We start from the raw sequence: 18,785 nt of genomic DNA on the forward strand, positions 1-18,785 counted from the left end.
AAATTGTGTTATAAAAGACATGTATTGTACCATTGCTGAGGATAACTATACGTAATAATTTTATCTTCACTACCATTATCCCCAGCAAATAAATATCCCATAAAAATCATTATCTCAGAAAATTATGTTAAAATACAGTATGAAGACAAAACTAGCCTTCACTGAACACATTCAAATACAGTGAGTTACAGATGTATAATAATTACAAAGGTTGTGTTATAAAGTAAGCCATTATCAAAGGTCAACCTATATGACAAAGGCTGCACCTTAACCTAAATGCATACAATGTGGATAAAATGCTTTTGTGAACTATTCACAAATTTTGAAACCACATACAGCAAAAAAACTGTGCATTGGTGCATTTTTCCAGTGTGTAACATGAGGTGAGTTGTAATTCAATCTAATATCTATCCACTTCATATTCATATATATTAGAATATTAGATATTCAAGTTCTAAGCTCAATTATAAGCTTCTCAGCTGCAAGAAAAACAATAACGAAAAAAAAAGAGATAGAAAAAAAAAACCATGATAACATAAAGAGTCCTGGAAAAGGCATAATTGAGACAGCTAGTGAATATTTTTGTGACCTAGTGTTACTGACACCAGACACAGACGTCACAGTGTTGCTATAGCACAGGTGCATTCTGGGTACACACTGGGGAGATGTCGCCTAATCAACAAAAGCTGTGTTTCACACAAGGGCAGCTTCGGCACTGGCACTGGCCGGCACACACTCTTTACTGTGGGAACATTAGTCCACAGAATAATACAACAAGTTACCATAGTAACCTGAGTGTACATAAGAAATGTGGAAATGACCAGGAATAAATTAAACTCTAGCTTTATCTACTGTGTTTGTGCCTCCTTTATGCCATGTGTAGTTTTGTTTAATTAGACACATCCACGCTCATCTTCCTGCAGCTATCAAACTTGCAAAAAGTTTCACACCACCACTTCCTGTTTGTTTCCATGGTAATAAGTTCTGGTTTTCCGGCCCAAAGCAAAGAAAGTGTGTGCAGTTTCTCCATTGGACAGGAAACTAGTGAAGAGAGTGTGCTCTGTCAGCAGCATGGCGCAGTGTTATCTCTCTGAACAGTAACACATAGATGACTTGCACTAAGAGCCCACAAATCTTGGCAAAAATAACACTTTCAACATTTAATAAAAAGAAAACATGAAATGTAAATTACCCAGTTGTTAAACACAATAAAAGGGAAATATTTGAATGCAAATCTTCCCTTTTAATATTAAAAAATTGTATTAATTTCACATTGCAAAATATGTATGAGATATGTAAAAAGTCAAAAATTAAAAACAAAAATCACAGTCAGAACAGGACTACAGTCAGTCATAACAGTACTACAACATGCACACAATTTATACAGCTTATTTTGTAACGGTTTTTTCTAGGTGTGGTACACTGCAATGTACATAAGGCAATAGAGTGATCTTCTAATTCTAGAGCATTATAATAACTGACAGAACATGAAATTGCCAGGACAGGTGCAAATATTCTCTATAGGAATCTGGTGTTGCACAACACAACATATCAACATATAATTTACTGTGTATACGCCTAGTCTATTATAGATTTACCCTTTACAGACAACAGTTGAAAACCAAAGGGCAAATATCTGTAGTACATTGTGTCGGGTGTAGAACTGACCTTACACTGACAATGCATCATTTGCTAAGTCATTAATCCAAGCATACAGTATGTCACCTGTAACAATATGTGGGGTTGGGAACCACAGGTTTAAGTTAAGTTTGATAAGCCATCTAATCAGTGATTTAATTACATTTAGTTTTAAAATGTGGTTGAACTAATGTAGAAATTGTCAGATAGTAAAATATATAAAAAGAGAAGGAGCAAGTGAAGGATTTCATGTTAGCATTGCAAAAAGGAGCTATATATTTATTTTTGACAGTCAAACCAACATCCACATTAAAACAGTAAATGACAAATGACTGGAAACATGAAGATCACAGTTGTAATCAACGGGTTGTCAAACAAACAGAAATCTCAATGACTATGGTGTAATGCCAGGGCTGGGAAAGCAAACCATTAAAGGCTACAGCGGTTTACACTGACTGTGCAACAAATAAGCTCAAGGTAGAAAGCCAGCCCTGTACCAGACAATTAAGCAACACGTTGCATAGCATTTAGATATGTGTACACCTTGGCACAGTGCCTCAGCTTGGAGGGGGAACACAAAGACACAGACACAAATGAGTTCTAAATTGTGCATACGCTAAATGCTGGCATAAATGCAAACTCAATTACAAAAAGAAGAGGTTTACGTTTTTTCAGAGAATAAATGTCAAGTAGATTACAAAATATTTTTAAAGGTTTGTTTATCAAAGACTGAGACATTTTCCTTGATTTCCCATTCTCCTCACACATAATAAGTAGAGGTGACTTTTTAGATATTTATAGAAACCACCTCTTATGCAATCCACGGGACCAGACTCAGCTACTGAGTCAAAGACATGAACACAGATGGACAGGTAAGGAAAGCCAACTGAACAAGATGACACAAAAAGAGGCTGTGGCAAGACCTAAATGAAACAGCATGATTGGTGATGTATGGTAGACTTGAAAAGTCATACTTTGGGGAATACCGATGCATTTACTTCTGTTGTACTATGTCACAGACAGCCATATCTGACGTATTCATCAATAAACAACAACAAAAGTCACATGGACAAATTAACAATAACTTGGGGTAATTCTGACTATGATATTCTCCAAGACGACGTCAGCTGCTAGGCTAAAGGTTTTGTTCCTACTCTTTGTTGTACTTCCAAGTGTTTTGTAAATTATTTTGTTGTTGCATGCATCTTTTTTTGGTCATTTGTCGTTCACATTTCTTCAGGGAACTTATTGTATGTCTTTGGCATTTGTTTGGAAGTAGGAAAAAAACATTCAAACATGTTTAAATAAAGTGCACTATTTTACTCACTGTCAAGGGATTCATTTCAACTCAACCATATGTAGCAGTTTATATCGTATAAAAACATTTGTAAAAATAATTAAATTCTACAACTTAACTTATCTATTATTTATATATATATTTATTTGCATGACAAGTGGCTGCAGCATATGAGTACAATTTAGTAATAAAACTGTACTCGCATATAAAGTTATCTCATCATACCTTTAACGTCACACAGTACTTCTTTTTTTGTAAATGCATGACCTAATGTTAACCACCTTACCAAAGCTGTTGGCCAATGATGGAAAATTTAAATGACATCAAACACAGTTTGTCATTTTCACAGAAAGCAGCAGTTGTAGCTGCTTGAGTCAAAGCTATGATTAGACATAAAGATGTGAAAATGCAGTTTCCCCAGCAATGACAAATCTACACAGCAGCAATAGCGAAATACAAATTCAAACCAAACATAATCAGTAAACTTAGTAAAACATAGCCTTTAGTGATTAGAGATGTTCTTATTTGTAATGTCATTATTATAACTTCTTTAGCTTAGTTCATTAATGAATGTTTTTAGACCAAGATATTTTGGCATAGTTTACAATTCCAACATAAATATTGCCTGTTATGTGCAAGTGTTTCCACCTTTTCTCTACAGAACATAACATACAGGGTGCCCTATTTTTTTTCTAATTTCCTTTTACAAAAAAACTTTTCATTTAAACCTTAAACTGTTGTAGCCAAACAGTGACGTTTGCTGTGGAATGTCAATTTCATTTTGTCAATGGTATGAGAGGCCGAGTCCCTTATCAAGTGATGAGAAAAACAGCAGTAGAAGTAGCCTAAGGCATAAGAAGAAAATGTGCCCGCTCAGTTATGCAATGCAAGAGAAAAGTTTGAACATGTAGATCCTTTTGAATGTGAAGTTTTTTATGGTCTTGAAACAGAAGCATAAAAGGCAAGACTGACAACTTTAACACATGACACTATATTAAACATACAACACATTTTACACACAAACTTTAATTCAAAGATAATAATTTAATCTGGATTAGATATGAGGTATTAAATTATATGCGCTAGTTCAGACATTAAATAACAAAAATACTACATCCATGATCTATACAAATATACAGTGTCTTTAAAACTTTGTCCGTGCCACTATACAGCGTGTTTGTAATGGGTTTTAAATGGGTTTACTGTCATCTTTACTTGTTCTCATTGTTACCAATATAATCAGCACTGCAGTCTTCTAATGTCAGTGTAAGTGTCGAATCAAAATTTTAGCCGTCAAGAGAAGTTTAAACATTCTGTCCTGCTGTTGTTACAGACATGTCTGAACTAGCTGTGACCTTTCAACTCAATGAGACTGTGTTTCTGGGCTGTTTGGGTGAAAATAGCTACTGATATTGGAAAAGAAGTTGCAAAATTGTCATGTTATAATCATCATGTTACGATGCCAAAAGAAGTGCTTTCTTATATGTTTTTATGCAAAAAAGCTCCCAGAATTACAAGTGAAATTTTAAATACACGTAACCATGGCTTTCTAGAAGTTGAAATGGCACTGCAACTGCCTCATGTATTTTCTGTCCTTTGTTTGCCTATGTAGTTGGGCATAGAGGCCTAAAATCAGGAGCCAAGTCATGAACTCAAAAAAAAGGAAAGGAGTTTGCCATGATTTCTTTGAGAATGCTTACATAAAAGACACTAAAAAGACAATTTACAGGCCAAGCGAGCAGTTACACAAATGTACATGGCTGTACCAATGTTTACAACTATTAATTTGTAACAATGTTTTTTGTGTTTATACAAAGGCAACCCCCTTAACTGTGCACTATATTTTTTACCACACTGTGCATACTTTCTGTGAACTGATGTCACATGAAACAAAAGCAAGCACAGCAGAATCCTGTGTCAAAGGGCAACAATAATTTGCTTTTGTAAGACACTGCTGCCATCATTTACACTGTATGACTCTTTGTACAAGAGAACAGCTTTGTACAAACAAGTAGAAACTGTTTTGTTCTGCAGGTCACTTTTATTTCTCTTCCTTTCTTCACACAAGCAGTTCTCTTTTCTCTTTAACACCACAGAGAAACACAGAGCAAACACAAAATGGTTTTACTACAAATGCTACGTTTATGTTGAACACAGCCTCTGATCACTGATCAAGGTTCAAATACCATATATAATATATGATGCACATAAGTCTTAGTATTAGTTTAGTCTGTGTTGTTTTGGTTTTTCTCACTCCAACATATGAGTTCTGGTCCAGTGCAAGTATTTGGGGAAGAAAGAGAGAGTACAGATAAGCTGTCTTACATGGATGGGAAGATCTTTTTATGACATGAGTTGTAAAAGCTTATCCAACATGTGCACAACAGGAAGCCAAAACACAGTTGACAAATCGCCCACTCTAACACATACACACTCCAGCGCTGACACATCTCAGTGTTGCAACAATATAAAGGCTAATAGTTCACAGCAGACATTAGCTCAAAGATCAGAATAAAACATCAAACACTGTTATGTAAAAATTAGAAAGGATGGCCTGACTTACCGAGTGGTTGACTCCCCACATAAGCACGCTGAGCAGAGGGTCGCTGGCACGGAACAGCTTCACTTTTTGAGCCACGAAGTGCTTTTTCTTCGTCTTCGTTTTGCTCGCAATGGATGCGGCAATGCTGCTTGCTGAAGCCATCTTCAACAGTAACGAAAGAAAGCAAGACTGTCCCTTTAATATCCGATAATCCGCTCTAGGTATCCCTCTTGCCTCCTTGAAACTGGCACAGCAGCCACCGGTTCACGACTCAGCAACACCCAACACTATTCATTTAGCCTGGTCGGAAATCAAAGCGTCCCAGTTCTTTTTCTTCATCCAACGCCCCGCGCAGCTAGGCGGACGCTGTGTTTCAATGACGATGAGAAAAGGTGTGGAGGGCAGAAACAACACTGCTATGTGTTATAAGTTAGTATAGTTGCTCCTCTTGAGATGGTCGCCTCCCTCAGCCCACATCATAAGTCACCTCTCTTCCTTCCTTCCCTCTCCTGGAGCTCTGAGCTCTCTATCACTTAGCTGCCGTTAGCATTGCCCGCTAGCTTGCTAGGCTAGCAACACATCGGCACAGAAATGTGAGCCAAATCGACATAAAACGAAAAAACACACAGGGCAGTGACACAAGAAAGAACGGGTGAGGCGTCACGCAGCTCTAAACCGAACCGTTCGAGCAAAAAAATGGTGGGCTGATGGCTCCGGATATCCAGCTAACGTTAGTCCGCACCGACCTTCGCCTGCGCACTCTGCCCACCGACCGAGTCCGCTCAAACCCCTGCTAGCCTACGATGCTAACTAGTAATAGCTGCGCACTACACCTACTGCGCCGATCGTTCTCTCTCTGGAGAAACAGCCGCGTATCCTGTTATGTCCGTGAACTGAACGGTGTTTAGACGTATGTTCACACAGGTACCAAAGACTCACCACTGCAATAACAGTGGTGCTCATGTGTGCCGCTGTCAAATGACAGCTGGACCGAGGGGAGGTGACAGTGTAAGCGCGGAGCTCGGTCTGCAGCGCTGATTCGCTGCAACCCCTCCCTCCCTTCCTCCTATTACTGGACCCAGCTATTGACAGCATGTATGTAACAGCGACAATCAAGCTAGCTGATGCTTGGTGTCTTGATTCAGCGCCTCTGTTGATGCTGCTCCAGATGGTACTCCATCTGTCCTGAATTCTGTCTTTGATGCAGATGGACAGTTGAGTATTTATGTCCTGGTTTTGTTTTATAGGTCAAATCCACCGTATTGTTACTGCTAAGAAAACGTACAGAGAACTAAATCACGGAATTCCACTTTTGTTTAACTTGGACGTGGCCTAAGACATTTGCATTCACTGGTGTTTGTGTTTGCCCCAAGACTCCGTTGGTCATGGCGTTTACTCAGTTACTGACTCAGTGTCTCTCTCTGTTGTGGTCAATGTAAGCTGCTACACAATGTGTAGGGGAAGTTCTACAAATAGTTTAACTCCACACCTCTCTCTATTTTCTGTCTGGTTTCACTTCCCCCGTCAAGGATCTTCTTCAGTAGGATGCATTCCTCCCGGCACATTTTGACACCCGAGCAGTCACACCTGTACAGACAGTTTCTCATCTTGAAAATAACAAATGCTCACTATTTCCCCCCATCACCTCTGGGCTGCTGTGTTCTCTCCCTGGCTCTCTGTTGACAGAGCCTGGCACGACGGCCAAAAAGAAGAGAAAAATGACAAAGTGAGGGCATAGGAGGAGCCGGGAAAGTGCTGACTCGCATCCAGTGCTGGACAGCGCCTTAATTGATCACTCGTTCAGGAGGAAGAGAATGGGGAGGGGGATGGACTGGGTGGAAGAAACTGGGGAGGGTTAATGGAGGAAAGAGGGCCGTACTGGGTATTTCATGCGATTTATGAGGGACAGAGGCGGGGGAAGATGGGCTCTCAGACGAGCGTTACTCAGTCACAAACATCAGATGAAAGGCCACCGACGTTTATCACAGCACAAGAAGAAAGACCTACACTGTGGACACCGCCAGGAATTAGAGAAATATTTTCATGCAGCTATTTGTGCAGTAAGTGTTGGGGGCTGTGTCGGCCGTGTGTGGCCTTCAGTGCGTCACTCAGTCAGTGTATTTATAGTGTTGTGGAATAAAAGAATGTGTGTAAAGACCACCGTGTGTTTGTGTGTGTTTGGGTAAAATGAGCTTCAGCGTTTGTGTATGTTCCTCGATCAATCAGCAGTTGTTTTTTTGTTTTGTTTTTTCCCCTCCCTCATCCTGCTCTCATTTAAGAACAAAGCATGGTAATTTACCCACATGGTAATTTATAAAGACGACTAAACAGGCGGGAAATGTCAAACAGAAAAACCAATTGGAAGATCCATTCTGAACATTAACGTTGGTGTGGCATAGCATTTACCTATGTCTATATGTTAATCAAATGCAGATGCATTCACCCTTGTGCATAGACACCTGTTCTGTCATAGGGTCCCAGCCTGCTGTGCTGCGTGTTACAGTACATAACAGTCCCGGCTTGCGTTGGCTTCACAACGAATCATGCATTAGAATTATACATCATCCCATCCCCCTTTACGACCCATTTATAGATTGCTTTAGCTGAGCTTCATCAGATGGTCATTTCAAACAGATAACAACCTACTAAATACAGCTGCACTTATTAAATAATATTTACTGCTTTGTATGTTAGGTCTGAGGCCATATTTCAACTCTCTGCAATAAATTTTAACAAACAATGTAGTACATTTTAATGTTATAGATATAATAATTTAATTTATTTTAACATGCAGTTTGAGGATGATTTCTACAGATATGAAACTTTTGAAGAAAAATAGTAAAGAAAAGTTGGAAATCCCAAACACATACTGCAATAGTTTGGTGTATAAGTCACTTATTTTTCATAGTAAGACAATGATTGAGTGTGGCCAAAGGTTAATTCATAGTTGGACCAGAAATAGCTTAATGTTAGCCCAGAAATAACCACATAAAGGTGCAAAGGAAGCCACAGCTCTGTCACAGAGATCACAAGCTGTGCTGTAGCAAGAGGAAAATAGTGAATGAGAGAAGAAGAGAAGAGAGAGAGAGGAAGAAAGAGCTTGTGTGAAGAATTGCAGCACTCCCTTGCTCTTTATGGCATAGGTCCCATGGCCACTGTTACCTAGCAACATAGCGTCACCTCCAAAACATGCAACTTCATGTTCTTCTGCTGTGCTGCTTCAGCTCTTAAGTCTTCCCCTTAGTATGGAAAAACATAGGTAAGTCACCACGTATGCACAAGTTGTTATTCTAAATGTGAACACTAGCACTGAGGTTAGATTTTCAATACATTGATATTTGTTTCTGTTTTTTAACCTTTTTTTGCAGCATAATGAAAATGTTTATGTCAGGATAGAAAAAATAAAACAGATGAAAAACATGAGGAATTTAGTAGTTAAACCATCGGAATTTGTGCTTTAGCTTAACTTTTTTGTCCTTTTGAACAAAATGCACTCTACTGCCAGTTTTCAGAAAAACACACACACTGAATCAAAATTCAGTCATGCAATCTAACTCACGACTGTGTAATGTCATTAGTGCAGTCAGAGCCCAAATGTCTCATTTATCATCAAGTAGAAAAAAAAAATTTGTTTTTGGTCATATGGAATATGGAACATTCCAATATGTGGAATTCTGCAGTTGTTTTGAATGTGTTGTGGCTAAAAGATTTTGATATAAAAAAACAAAACAAACAAAAAAACAGAACAGATACTGAGTAATGTGGTGTCATATAATTCACAATGTGGCACCATGAGATCACGTAAATGTGATGTCTCCTGTTGTTATTTAGGTTGTATTAGCAGCTGATTTACATTTGTTTGTATCCCTGACAATTTTGCCATTTTTTTTCTTTTAGGTTTTCAAGGCTTTAAAACACGTTTGTAATGAATGATGACCTCCTCACATCCAAGAACAGTTGTTGATTCACATTCTAGAATGTCCTTGATATTTCTAGATCATGTATATTTATGACATCGTCCTTGTGTACTCAGGGGATGACATCAAAGGAAACAGATAATTTGACACTTCCAATTTTACAAGGAGACGGAATCTCAACAAAGGCAATAATCTTATCAGTTAACCAAAAAGCTACAACCAGACATCAAAACAGATGATTAATTTATCTGAAGTGGCAGTTATTTTGTTCATTAGAGAAATTGTTTTGACTTGTAGTTATTATAAGAAATAACTCAGTGACTCTCATATTTTATAGTATGGCAAAGAAAGGGAAAAAGAAGGACAGTGAAAATCAATCCCTGGAGTTGGTGAGTAACTTTTGTAATTAAATGAACTGAAAAAAATGTAATAAATGTAAGGATGTGCTACACAAAGGCACCAAAACCCCCATGCTCTCTTTTCATTACTCTGGTTTGTGCTGGCAACAGGTCGAGACTGTAGGCAAAACTCCAGAAACAGCAGTCCTACTGCTGAGATCACCAGAGGAGGACATCTTAATAAAAGCCTGCGAAGCAACCCATGCATTTGCAGAGAAAGGTACAGCTGTTACACTCTACATCCCTACATGCCAGGGACTGTCTCCAACTGAAAAACAGCTCTGGGCCCTGACCCTGACCAGCTCATAGCATTAGTCCACACAAATCTCTCTGGCACTTATGTCTTAATTACTACAGGCAATCCTAAAGGCAAATAGTGGAACAACATCTAATGGTTGAATGTCCCTTATCTCCAGATTCCTGTCCAGGCATGTACGAGAACACATGGTAGCTCCAAGTTATCATTAAAACACAGAAGTGTGTCTGCCTTTGGCTAGTGTAAAAACATGAACCAACGTGGTCTATGTAACGACATCCTAGAAAGGTGAATTTACAATTCATTTTAACCACCATTTTGTACAGTTCTTAGCACTCTATCATGTGACAATATCCGAAATGAGGATAAATGTACAGTGACCCTCATTGACTTGTATTGGCCCTTCTGTAATTCTACAAAAAGCACATATGGTCAGTCAGTTCCAGTAAGATTTACCCTGCCATATAATTAGCTCTTATTAAGACATCCGTACAGTGCTGCCAAAATGTTGAAACCATAATTTTCAGGCTATGCTCTTGTCCTCTCTTTGGTGTAGTTTAGGTTCAGAACTTTACTCATACAACCAGAGACACTAAACCTCTTTCTGTTGCTAGGTGATGAGGATAAGTTTTTTCTGCTGGAACTTGGAGCATTGGAGCCTCTCTGTCAGCTCATCACTCACACCAACAAGCTGATCAAACGCTATGCCTTCATGGCTCTGGGCAGCATGGTCATTAATGGTTGGTCAGATTATATGCAGCATTTCATTAATGCACATTTGACTACTTCCTGTGCACTGAAGAGGGGAATGGCAGGCAGTGCCTCCAGATAAAGGGTGTCGGAAAGAGGGCCCAGCTGAAAAGTTCCACATTTTTTCTGTTTAAATCAGCATAATGAATTAATGAAATTTAAAAAAAAACTATTCAGATCTTTGCATTTTTTAACTGTCATCTATCACATGCAAGCCACATAGCGTCATACTAATATATTTAAAACACCTTACCCTAATTATCCAATTATCTATCTAATTATCATAAGTTGGGTCATACAATTTTTTTGTATGACCTAACTGTACTCCCTGACATGGCTGTAGATGTGAGTAGGTGACTGACAAAGTGGTCATTAACTGTTTAACCGTCTTTTTGCTTTTATCCAAGATGAAGTAAAGACTGTACTGAAAAACATTGACATCATTCAATCACTCATAGACAACTTGTCTCCTGAAGGTGAGTTATTTTGAATGCAAGGCAATCGTACCTGTAGTTATTGTCAAAATTTAGAATTGAATTGACAACATGCTGTTTTTTTTCTTTTAAGAGGAACCAGTGGTCCATGAACATGCAACACTATGCCTGGCTTGTCTGTCAGTGGATTTTGTACACAAGGTTCAGATCTTTGCCAAGGATGGCCTCCCACCACTCATTGAGCTTCTCACCAGTACAGACCCAGATGTTCAGAAAAACTCATTGGAAGTCATCTTCAACCTTCTCGAGGTGAATTAAGGTCTTTGGGGTCAAGTGATGTCAGAGCTTTATGAATTAGTCATATATCTAATTTGGTCTCTAATGATTTTCTTTTTCCCTGGATCTGCTGTGAATCAAAAGCACTACCCGTGTCGCACAACAGCCCATGCGTTGGGTGTGATCACTGCACTTCTGGAACTGTTGAATTCGGAGTACCCTGTCATTCAGCAGTTGACTTTAGAAACGTTGCAGAGTGTCACAACTGACAGAGATTCACGAGATCAATTCAGAGAGGAGCAGGGATTTGAGAAGATCATGGACATCCTTAATGACTCAGTAAGTGTGTGTGTGTGTAAGACACAGGGTAAATGATTTTGAGGGGCATTTAACAGTTAGTAAAAATAGTCTTCTTTCCTATTAGCACTGTCTATTTCAGCAGACTTAAAAAATAAATAAATAAAAATTACAGTAAAAAATCAAATGCATTAATATATCAGTATACCATAGGCCTGATACATTTGAAAATATTAGACATATATATATGTATAATGTATATACTGATTAAAAAAACAGAAATATGTAAAGAAAACAAATACAAAGATGGGAATAATAGAAAATAGTTCTATAGTTTGTAATAACAAGGTTGAACAATATTTAAATATGCTGGCTATCTCATATTTTTCACAGTTTCTTTAAAATTGTCCTGCTCCTCTGTGATTACTTGAGTTTCCTGGTCTATAATTATTAAGGTTCATGGTCAAGATTACCCAATTGTGCTGCATCATTTCAACATTTCCTGTCAGAGGACTATATTCCTTCTTTCACATTAAAACTTGAGCTTGATTTGAAACGGTTTGATAATGTTCAGAGCCACACATTTTAAGATCACCTGGAATGCAGTTGGGTCAATTATTGTAATTTTCTTGTTGTGTGTTATTTAATGAAACCTATCCAACATCACCTGCTTTTTATCTGAAGCCATTACTCATTGCAGTTGAATGTCCCCTACTTTTGATATTCCTGTGTGTAAGCACTTTTAATTATAAGTCTGCTGTGGCCTGTTTTGCCTCAGTGTACACCCTGCGCTCAAATGGTCAGCTGGCAAATGTTCACCTTGAATAACCTTTTGTTTCTATTGTTTTTTTTTGTCCTAACAGGAACTCAACGACCTTCATGCCGAAGCCTTAAATATAGTATCCAACTGTTTGATTGACACTGAGAGTGTTCTGCTGATTCATAAGGATGGAGGACTGATCAGGCTGTTGAATTTTCTCCTTGTTCCCAGTGAACCTGAAATCCAGTCTAACGCCATCAAATGCATCGCTAGGGTCGCTCAGATGTGTAAGAGAGGGAGAAACAAATCATGACATGTTTATCAACTATGTTTCCACATCTGTGTATGTTTGTGACTTTAGCTGAAAATCGTCAACTGCTGCATGAGCAGAATGTGGAGAAGATTCTAGTGGAACTTCTCAGTGAGGAGGACATCAATATAAAAACATCTGCCTGTCAAGCTGTGACTGCCATGAGCTTCCTCCGAGCTAGTATAGAACGCATTAGAGAACTTGGTATGTGCAGTCCGTCATTTAATTCACATTACCAAAACCATGACAATGGAAGTTCAACGTACTTGTGTTTATAGGTGCTGTCCCTGCAGTTGTGGAGGCACTGCATTCTGAGAGTCCAGAGCTAATAATGTTAGCCACCGAGCTCCTCTCTAATATAACGTACAACAACCACTTAGGCATATGGTAAGTCAGAGTTTTATATATAATTATCAATTTTTATTATAAAAAAACTGGGCTCTAGTGAATCCATGTAATTTATGATATTTTGCAAAAAACAAGGATTTAACAATATTTAAAAGTTATGTTATGTGGACAAACTATTTGTAGCCAGTTGTTTTTACAATTACACTGGGGCTTTAAGATACAAGTTTAATCTGTTTCACAACAGCACTGGTGTGTCAATCCGCTCGATTGCATTTTCCCCATTAAAATTCCCTAAAACCCCATGAATTCATTCCAGGCCCCCAGAAATATATCATTACTTAGTTATATTTTGTTTTTTGATCAGAGTAAGAAGTTTAAGGAATTCATGAATTCCTGAAATAGAAACGTTTTATGTAGAATATATTTACAAGTGTTTGTATTTATCATTGTGTAGTCAGGCTCACATCTTTCCCAATGACATCTTTCAGGGCAGTGTTTCAGGCAGGAGGCCACAGGCTCCTTGTCCAGCAGCTCTCTGCCAGCTGTCCAAGGACGGTGGCCAACACCACTTCCATAATTGGCAACATGGCACAAAAACTGGGGATTCGCAACAGCCTTTTAGCACATGGAGCCATGAGAGCTCTGGTGGAGCCCTTAAAGTCCAGAGACACAGTGATCCTGGTCAACGTCACACTGTGTGTGTCTCTACTGGCCTGTGACTTGGATGCAAGGGCTGAGGTTGGTATCTGCTCATTTGCACTTGGCATTTTCTGGACAGAAATTCCCATCTTGCTGAATCAAATGTTAAATTCAACAACTTTTTCACTTGTATGGTATGTAATATGATCCTGCAGAGTGGCTAAAGCTCACCTTTTCTCCACATAGCTACAGAGCGCTGGAGGCCTCCCACCACTTGTCAGTTTGCTGAGGTCCAACCACAGGGAGGTGCTGCACAACACATGCATGGCAGTCACTGCCTGTGCCCGTGATGAGTCGTTGGCTGTGGAGATGTGCAGATATGGGTAAGACATAGTGAGATAGCATGAGATCATGAAAATGAGTTGGGAATATATAAAACATGAAACATTTTACAACTTCAGCAGTAGAGGAGCTATTCTCATAAATGGCCAGGAGATGGCAGCATTTGGCAGTCTTAAACACTGATATGAGTGTAGGTTAACTTTTTCCAAATGCATTTGTAAATTACTGCAAATGTAAGATTCACTAGTAAATATTTAAATAGCAGTAAATATATGTTTGTGATGTGTGTATGTGATTCAGGGCCCTGGAGATTCTGCAGGAAATCAACCTGTCGTTCAACCGTCAGAGCGCTGTCAGCAAACAGGCCATGGTCAGTCTGCTCAACACCAACTTGTCTGTTAAATACAGTTTGCTGGGTCACTTGGAATCTACTGATGTTATCGGGGATGATTTCTATGATGCTGGGAAGGTGAGAATTGTTATGAAAATTTAGAAAAATATTATTTATTTTCAAGCCTTCTGACTGGTCATACACTTAACATCATGTCATTAATTACTCTGTTTCAGGCCCGTGCAGGACAAAGGGTCCTAACTTTGGCAGAACTCTATAAGGAGCCAGTCGGCCAATACAGACCGGTTCTTCTTATCAACACATCCCCAGAGTACGAGTCCCAAGCCACAGTCGTGATATAAATTCAGACTGTGTGTACAATTCCCTCTAAACTCACACATAATTTGATTGTACTAAAAACCAAATCATCTGTGCTTGGGTTTTGTTACCAGCAAGTTTCACGTCTTGGTTTACATACTAAAGTAAATGCAAATGTTTAGTCCACATTTCAGCCTGTATAATAAACAAAACAAACAAAAAGGAAACAACTGACTGAATCTGAAAATAATCCAGCAACAGAACAAATACTGGGGAAACATCAGGTTCCTGCTCTACCAATGCCACCTAGTTTGTCAGTACAATTTATAGTGGCTCTTAGTTCACCCTCCTCTTGTCTGCTCCAATCCAGTGCTCCACTTTTCTTTTCTTCCCCTTTTTCCTCTCCTGTTGCTTTCCTTACACCCCAATAGTGTGGCCTCCCAGGATAAATGATCCCATTTATTTTAAAGATGGCAACAGAGGCAGAGTAAAAGAGCTTTTGTGTTGAAGGAAATGGACCTGTGGACAACCATAAACACGCACAAGAGTGCACAGGCATGCAGGCTCGAAAGAGAAAAAAATGGAACGTGCTTTAAAAAATTGCCTATTTATCTGAGCAAATCCGTATGAAAAAATAACAAAATACATTACAGTACATACAAGAAACATAATACATCAATAATTGCTACATATGAGGCCGTTGCAATTGCAAATGAAATACCCAAGGATGAACTGATTTTACTATAATAGGCTTTTTGTTTTTACATTTTTCTTTATTATATGATGTCAGGAAATCATAAGATGGTTTCATGTGCATTAGATGTCTAAACCAGTTTCTGCTAGTTTTACTTCATCAGTGGCAACTGACACAGTTGAAAAAACTCAATTCAATGTATTTCCCTGAGCCTTCCTTGACATTTCCTCTTCAATTTAGTGTGTCTTTGTACAGACAGAAAAATGACTCCCAGTCTGAGTCTCCTGAACAGAAGCCCTGGAAGATGGTGGAGGACGCCGTCTTGCAAAGTCTGATTAGAAAAGTGAAAGAATCAATCCTCCTAAAGGAAGATCAACATGAGCAGTACACTGCATTGGCCAGGTGATGAAATGTTGCAGGTTATAGTCGTTTCACCAACATGCAGAGAGTACAATGTCAGTTCTGTTGTAACTTAAAATGAAACTAAAAATGTATTTATGGTGCCAGGTTGGTGAGTGAAGCCATGGGCGGAGAAGTGGAGAGGGAAAAACTTCATGAATTCACATGGGTGCTGCATATCAGTGAGCTCAAGTCTCAGCTTCAGTCCAATGTCATTCCCATTGGATTCATCAAAAAAGGAATCTACTGCCACAGGGCGCTTCTCTTCAAGGTAGAGTCCCATCCTGTTCCTTTGGTTCTCATTTTTTTCATCGACCATGTTTAGTATTTTTATACTCTCTCTGCCTTTAATGAACAAATTCCAATACAACTATCTCCTGTTTTTCACTTTTCAGTTTCTGGCTGATAGCATTGGCTTGAGCTGCACACTCGTCAGTGGAGACTATAATCGAGCCTGGAACGAGGTGCTGCTCTTTAATCAGAAGCCCTCCATCATCCCTGATGAGTGCTATTTACCACCAACGCGCTACATCATTGACCTCATGCACCAGCCTGGACACCTATTGGAGAATAATTCACCTGCTGCTGTGAAGTACCAGACAATATAAGAAAATATACCAAGTTGGGGGCTGTGGCCAGCTGGTGACCTCTGGCATGTTATAAACACTATTATTTGAATGAAAGATTACTCTAATGTAATTATTGAGAGGGTAATATTGCAAATGTGTATCTGAAAAAAATGCTGGTTTAATGGTCAACAACCATTTTTGCATCATGTAGGAAAGAGACTAGCTTTAGAATAAACTGTTATTACTGACATGAAACAAAAATAAAATGCATAACAATATAACTCACCAAAGTTCTGAAATGCTTCCCTGTCGTTATTTCTCTGCAACAACAAAGTCCAATTTGAAGTAAAGGGAGACATTGACCTTTCATTCATCCTGCCCACAGGGTAATATGGTTTTGGCATTTGTCACTGCCATTTTAAAGCTTAAATCAAAGGGCACAGACAGATCTAAGTGTGAGAAAACCTGGAAATTTTGTAAAGGTAAAGTCACAAATTCAAATAAATGGTAACATGTATTCTTTGTGTATGGCCTGCTCCAGGTCCAAGTCCACTACCCTTGTATTTTCTTTCTAAGTTTTCAGTTTAATTATCTTTTTATTATGTATATACTTTTTTTTAGTGTGTATAATAGAGGTTTTTCTTCTTCAATAAAAACAGGGAAGCACAATGAACCAAAACCCTTTTCCCCTCAAACATGCCATCATGTAGAAACAGGAAGCCAAACTGTACAGTAAACAGGGCCAAGACCAATCATATTTATAGACTTTCTTAAAGAAACCAAATGTTTGCTGTGGAACTGGAGCACACAACCAGGAAAAGAGAAACTGATCTGAAGTGATAGCAGCTGCTGATAGCATTTCATGGTGAAACAGTGGTGCACTTTACTGATGCCAACTCTGTTGAGAGCACCAGCATTCCAAATGCAACCAGAGCCTGAACTGATCTGTGCCAGTACTTAGCTCAGTGGGTATTCCAAATGTGTAACTGTCGGCTGTAGGTCCTTCAAACAAGAGCTTATCTGCATGCAGTGACTGCGAACATCTGGTTTCAAAATCCCAAAATGATACAGACGAAAATGCATATATATTATAATGCACACACACACACACACATATATATATATATATATACACACACACACATATATATACATATATATATATATATATATGTGTGTGTGTGTATATATATATATATATATGTGTGTGTGTGTATATATATATATATATATGTATATATATGTGTGTGTGTGTATATATATATATATATATATATATATAGCTTACCTATATTTACCTTGAAAACGTAGCTTCAGTTTACACCCGGAAAACAACAGCACCCATAAAGCATCATGGGAGACATGGGGAGGCTTGAAAATGAATAAATAGTCAGTCTGGAGGATGATTCTACTGGCTGGGTAAAAATAGCTCTGTTCCATGTAGCTCTTCAAAAGCCACTAACCACTTACTAACTTTTACACTAAATCCCTCAAATACAACCTTCACTCATGTCATACCACATAAATAAAAATGTTTGATAATGATTATGAGCTACGCTAACGGTGCTCAAGAGCACAACTGTGCTTCTTCTTCATCGGAATTGAAAAACTATGCGTCCTATGAGGAGCACTGCTGCCACCTACTGGGTATATTTTTCACTGACAGAAAAAATACGTTCAGAATTTAAATTGTGAATATTATAATTTTAATTTGTAATTGATTCAAACGTTAAATTAAAATGTCAATTATTTTGACTTTCTTTTTAAATATTTATATTTTTAGGTTGGATCACACCCAGGACATTTTTTCTGTCAATCGCATTATCTCGTTGAGAGACAACCATTCACAGAGATTTAGATTTACACTTGTCGTCAATTTAAGATGCAAAAAATAACACTTAATTAATAACACGTCTCTTAATCCCATAAATTGTGTTCGGAACATGGGAATAAATGCAACACAGGTAAACCATAAATCAACGACAAAACAACAGGGGATTGAACTAGTTACTGTTTTGTTGATAGATAAAAAACACAACTTATTACTGCTTATTTGTACCACTTCATCCTTTTGTATTGTGCATCTTAATTTTTTTATTCTACTGTCACTTTGGAAATTAGTGTTGTTTTTATAAAAATATCAATATAAAAATATATTCCTATTAGTTTATATTACGCAAAAAAAAACTGTTCATACTTTAATGCTGTGGGTAATCGACATATACTTGGTACACTTTGACCCAAAAAACCGTCTCCTCGTGTTGTTTCTA

At 38.2% G+C, this 18,785-nt stretch overlaps 2 protein-coding genes and 1 long non-coding RNA gene across 9 annotated transcripts in view; 1 reads left to right on the top strand and 2 right to left on the bottom strand.

Moving 5' to 3' along the window:
- The window catches only part of pip4k2aa (phosphatidylinositol-5-phosphate 4-kinase, type II, alpha a), a 26,267-nt gene extending 18,519 nt beyond the window's left edge, over window positions 1-7,748 (bottom strand). The window contains exon 1 of one of the 4 annotated variants that reach the window (XM_017031700.2): window positions 5,499-7,748. In XM_017031700.2, coding sequence (XP_016887189.2) covers window positions 5,499-5,639 — 141 coding nt within the window. In that variant the 5' untranslated portion in view covers window positions 5,640-7,748. The remainder of the gene's footprint in view (window positions 1-5,498) is intronic. The other 3 variants (XM_017031703.2, XM_025054372.1, XM_008307436.3) reach the window with 3 other exon arrangements.
- Window positions 7,749-8,279: 531 nt separating this feature from the next.
- On the top strand, window positions 8,280-16,799 carry armc3 (armadillo repeat containing 3). Of its 4 annotated transcripts, none has more exons than XM_008307437.3 (17): window positions 8,280-8,736; window positions 9,732-9,783; window positions 9,904-10,012; window positions 10,663-10,788; window positions 11,206-11,274; window positions 11,366-11,541; window positions 11,653-11,847; window positions 12,669-12,852; window positions 12,927-13,079; window positions 13,154-13,262; window positions 13,712-13,961; window positions 14,109-14,245; window positions 14,505-14,673; window positions 14,772-14,866; window positions 15,788-15,949; window positions 16,055-16,217; window positions 16,342-16,799. In XM_008307437.3, exons 1-17 carry the CDS (start codon window positions 8,723-8,725, stop codon window positions 16,552-16,554), a joined length of 2,376 nt encoding a protein of 791 aa, XP_008305659.2. In that variant the 5' UTR covers window positions 8,280-8,722; the 3' UTR covers window positions 16,555-16,799. The 4 variants fall into 4 exon arrangements, with proteins under 4 accessions (XP_008305659.2, XP_008305661.2, XP_008305660.2 ...); XM_008307438.3 differs by having other exon boundaries at window positions 8,282-8,736; window positions 15,803-15,949; XM_008307439.3 differs by lacking the exon at window positions 10,663-10,788.
- Window positions 13,884-18,625, bottom strand: LOC112486821 (uncharacterized). Its single transcript, XR_003049314.1, has 3 exons — window positions 17,814-18,625; window positions 14,094-14,223; window positions 13,884-13,993 (listed from the first exon to the last, which is right to left on the bottom strand). It is a non-coding gene; the product is annotated as an uncharacterized LOC112486821 (long non-coding RNA).
- Window positions 18,626-18,785: the final 160 nt, after the last annotated feature.

The sequence above is a fragment of the Cynoglossus semilaevis genome, chromosome 3 (genome assembly GCF_000523025.1).
Source record: "Cynoglossus semilaevis isolate Cse_v1.0 chromosome 3, Cse_v1.0, whole genome shotgun sequence".
NCBI lineage: Eukaryota > Metazoa > Chordata > Actinopteri > Pleuronectiformes > Cynoglossidae > Cynoglossus > Cynoglossus semilaevis.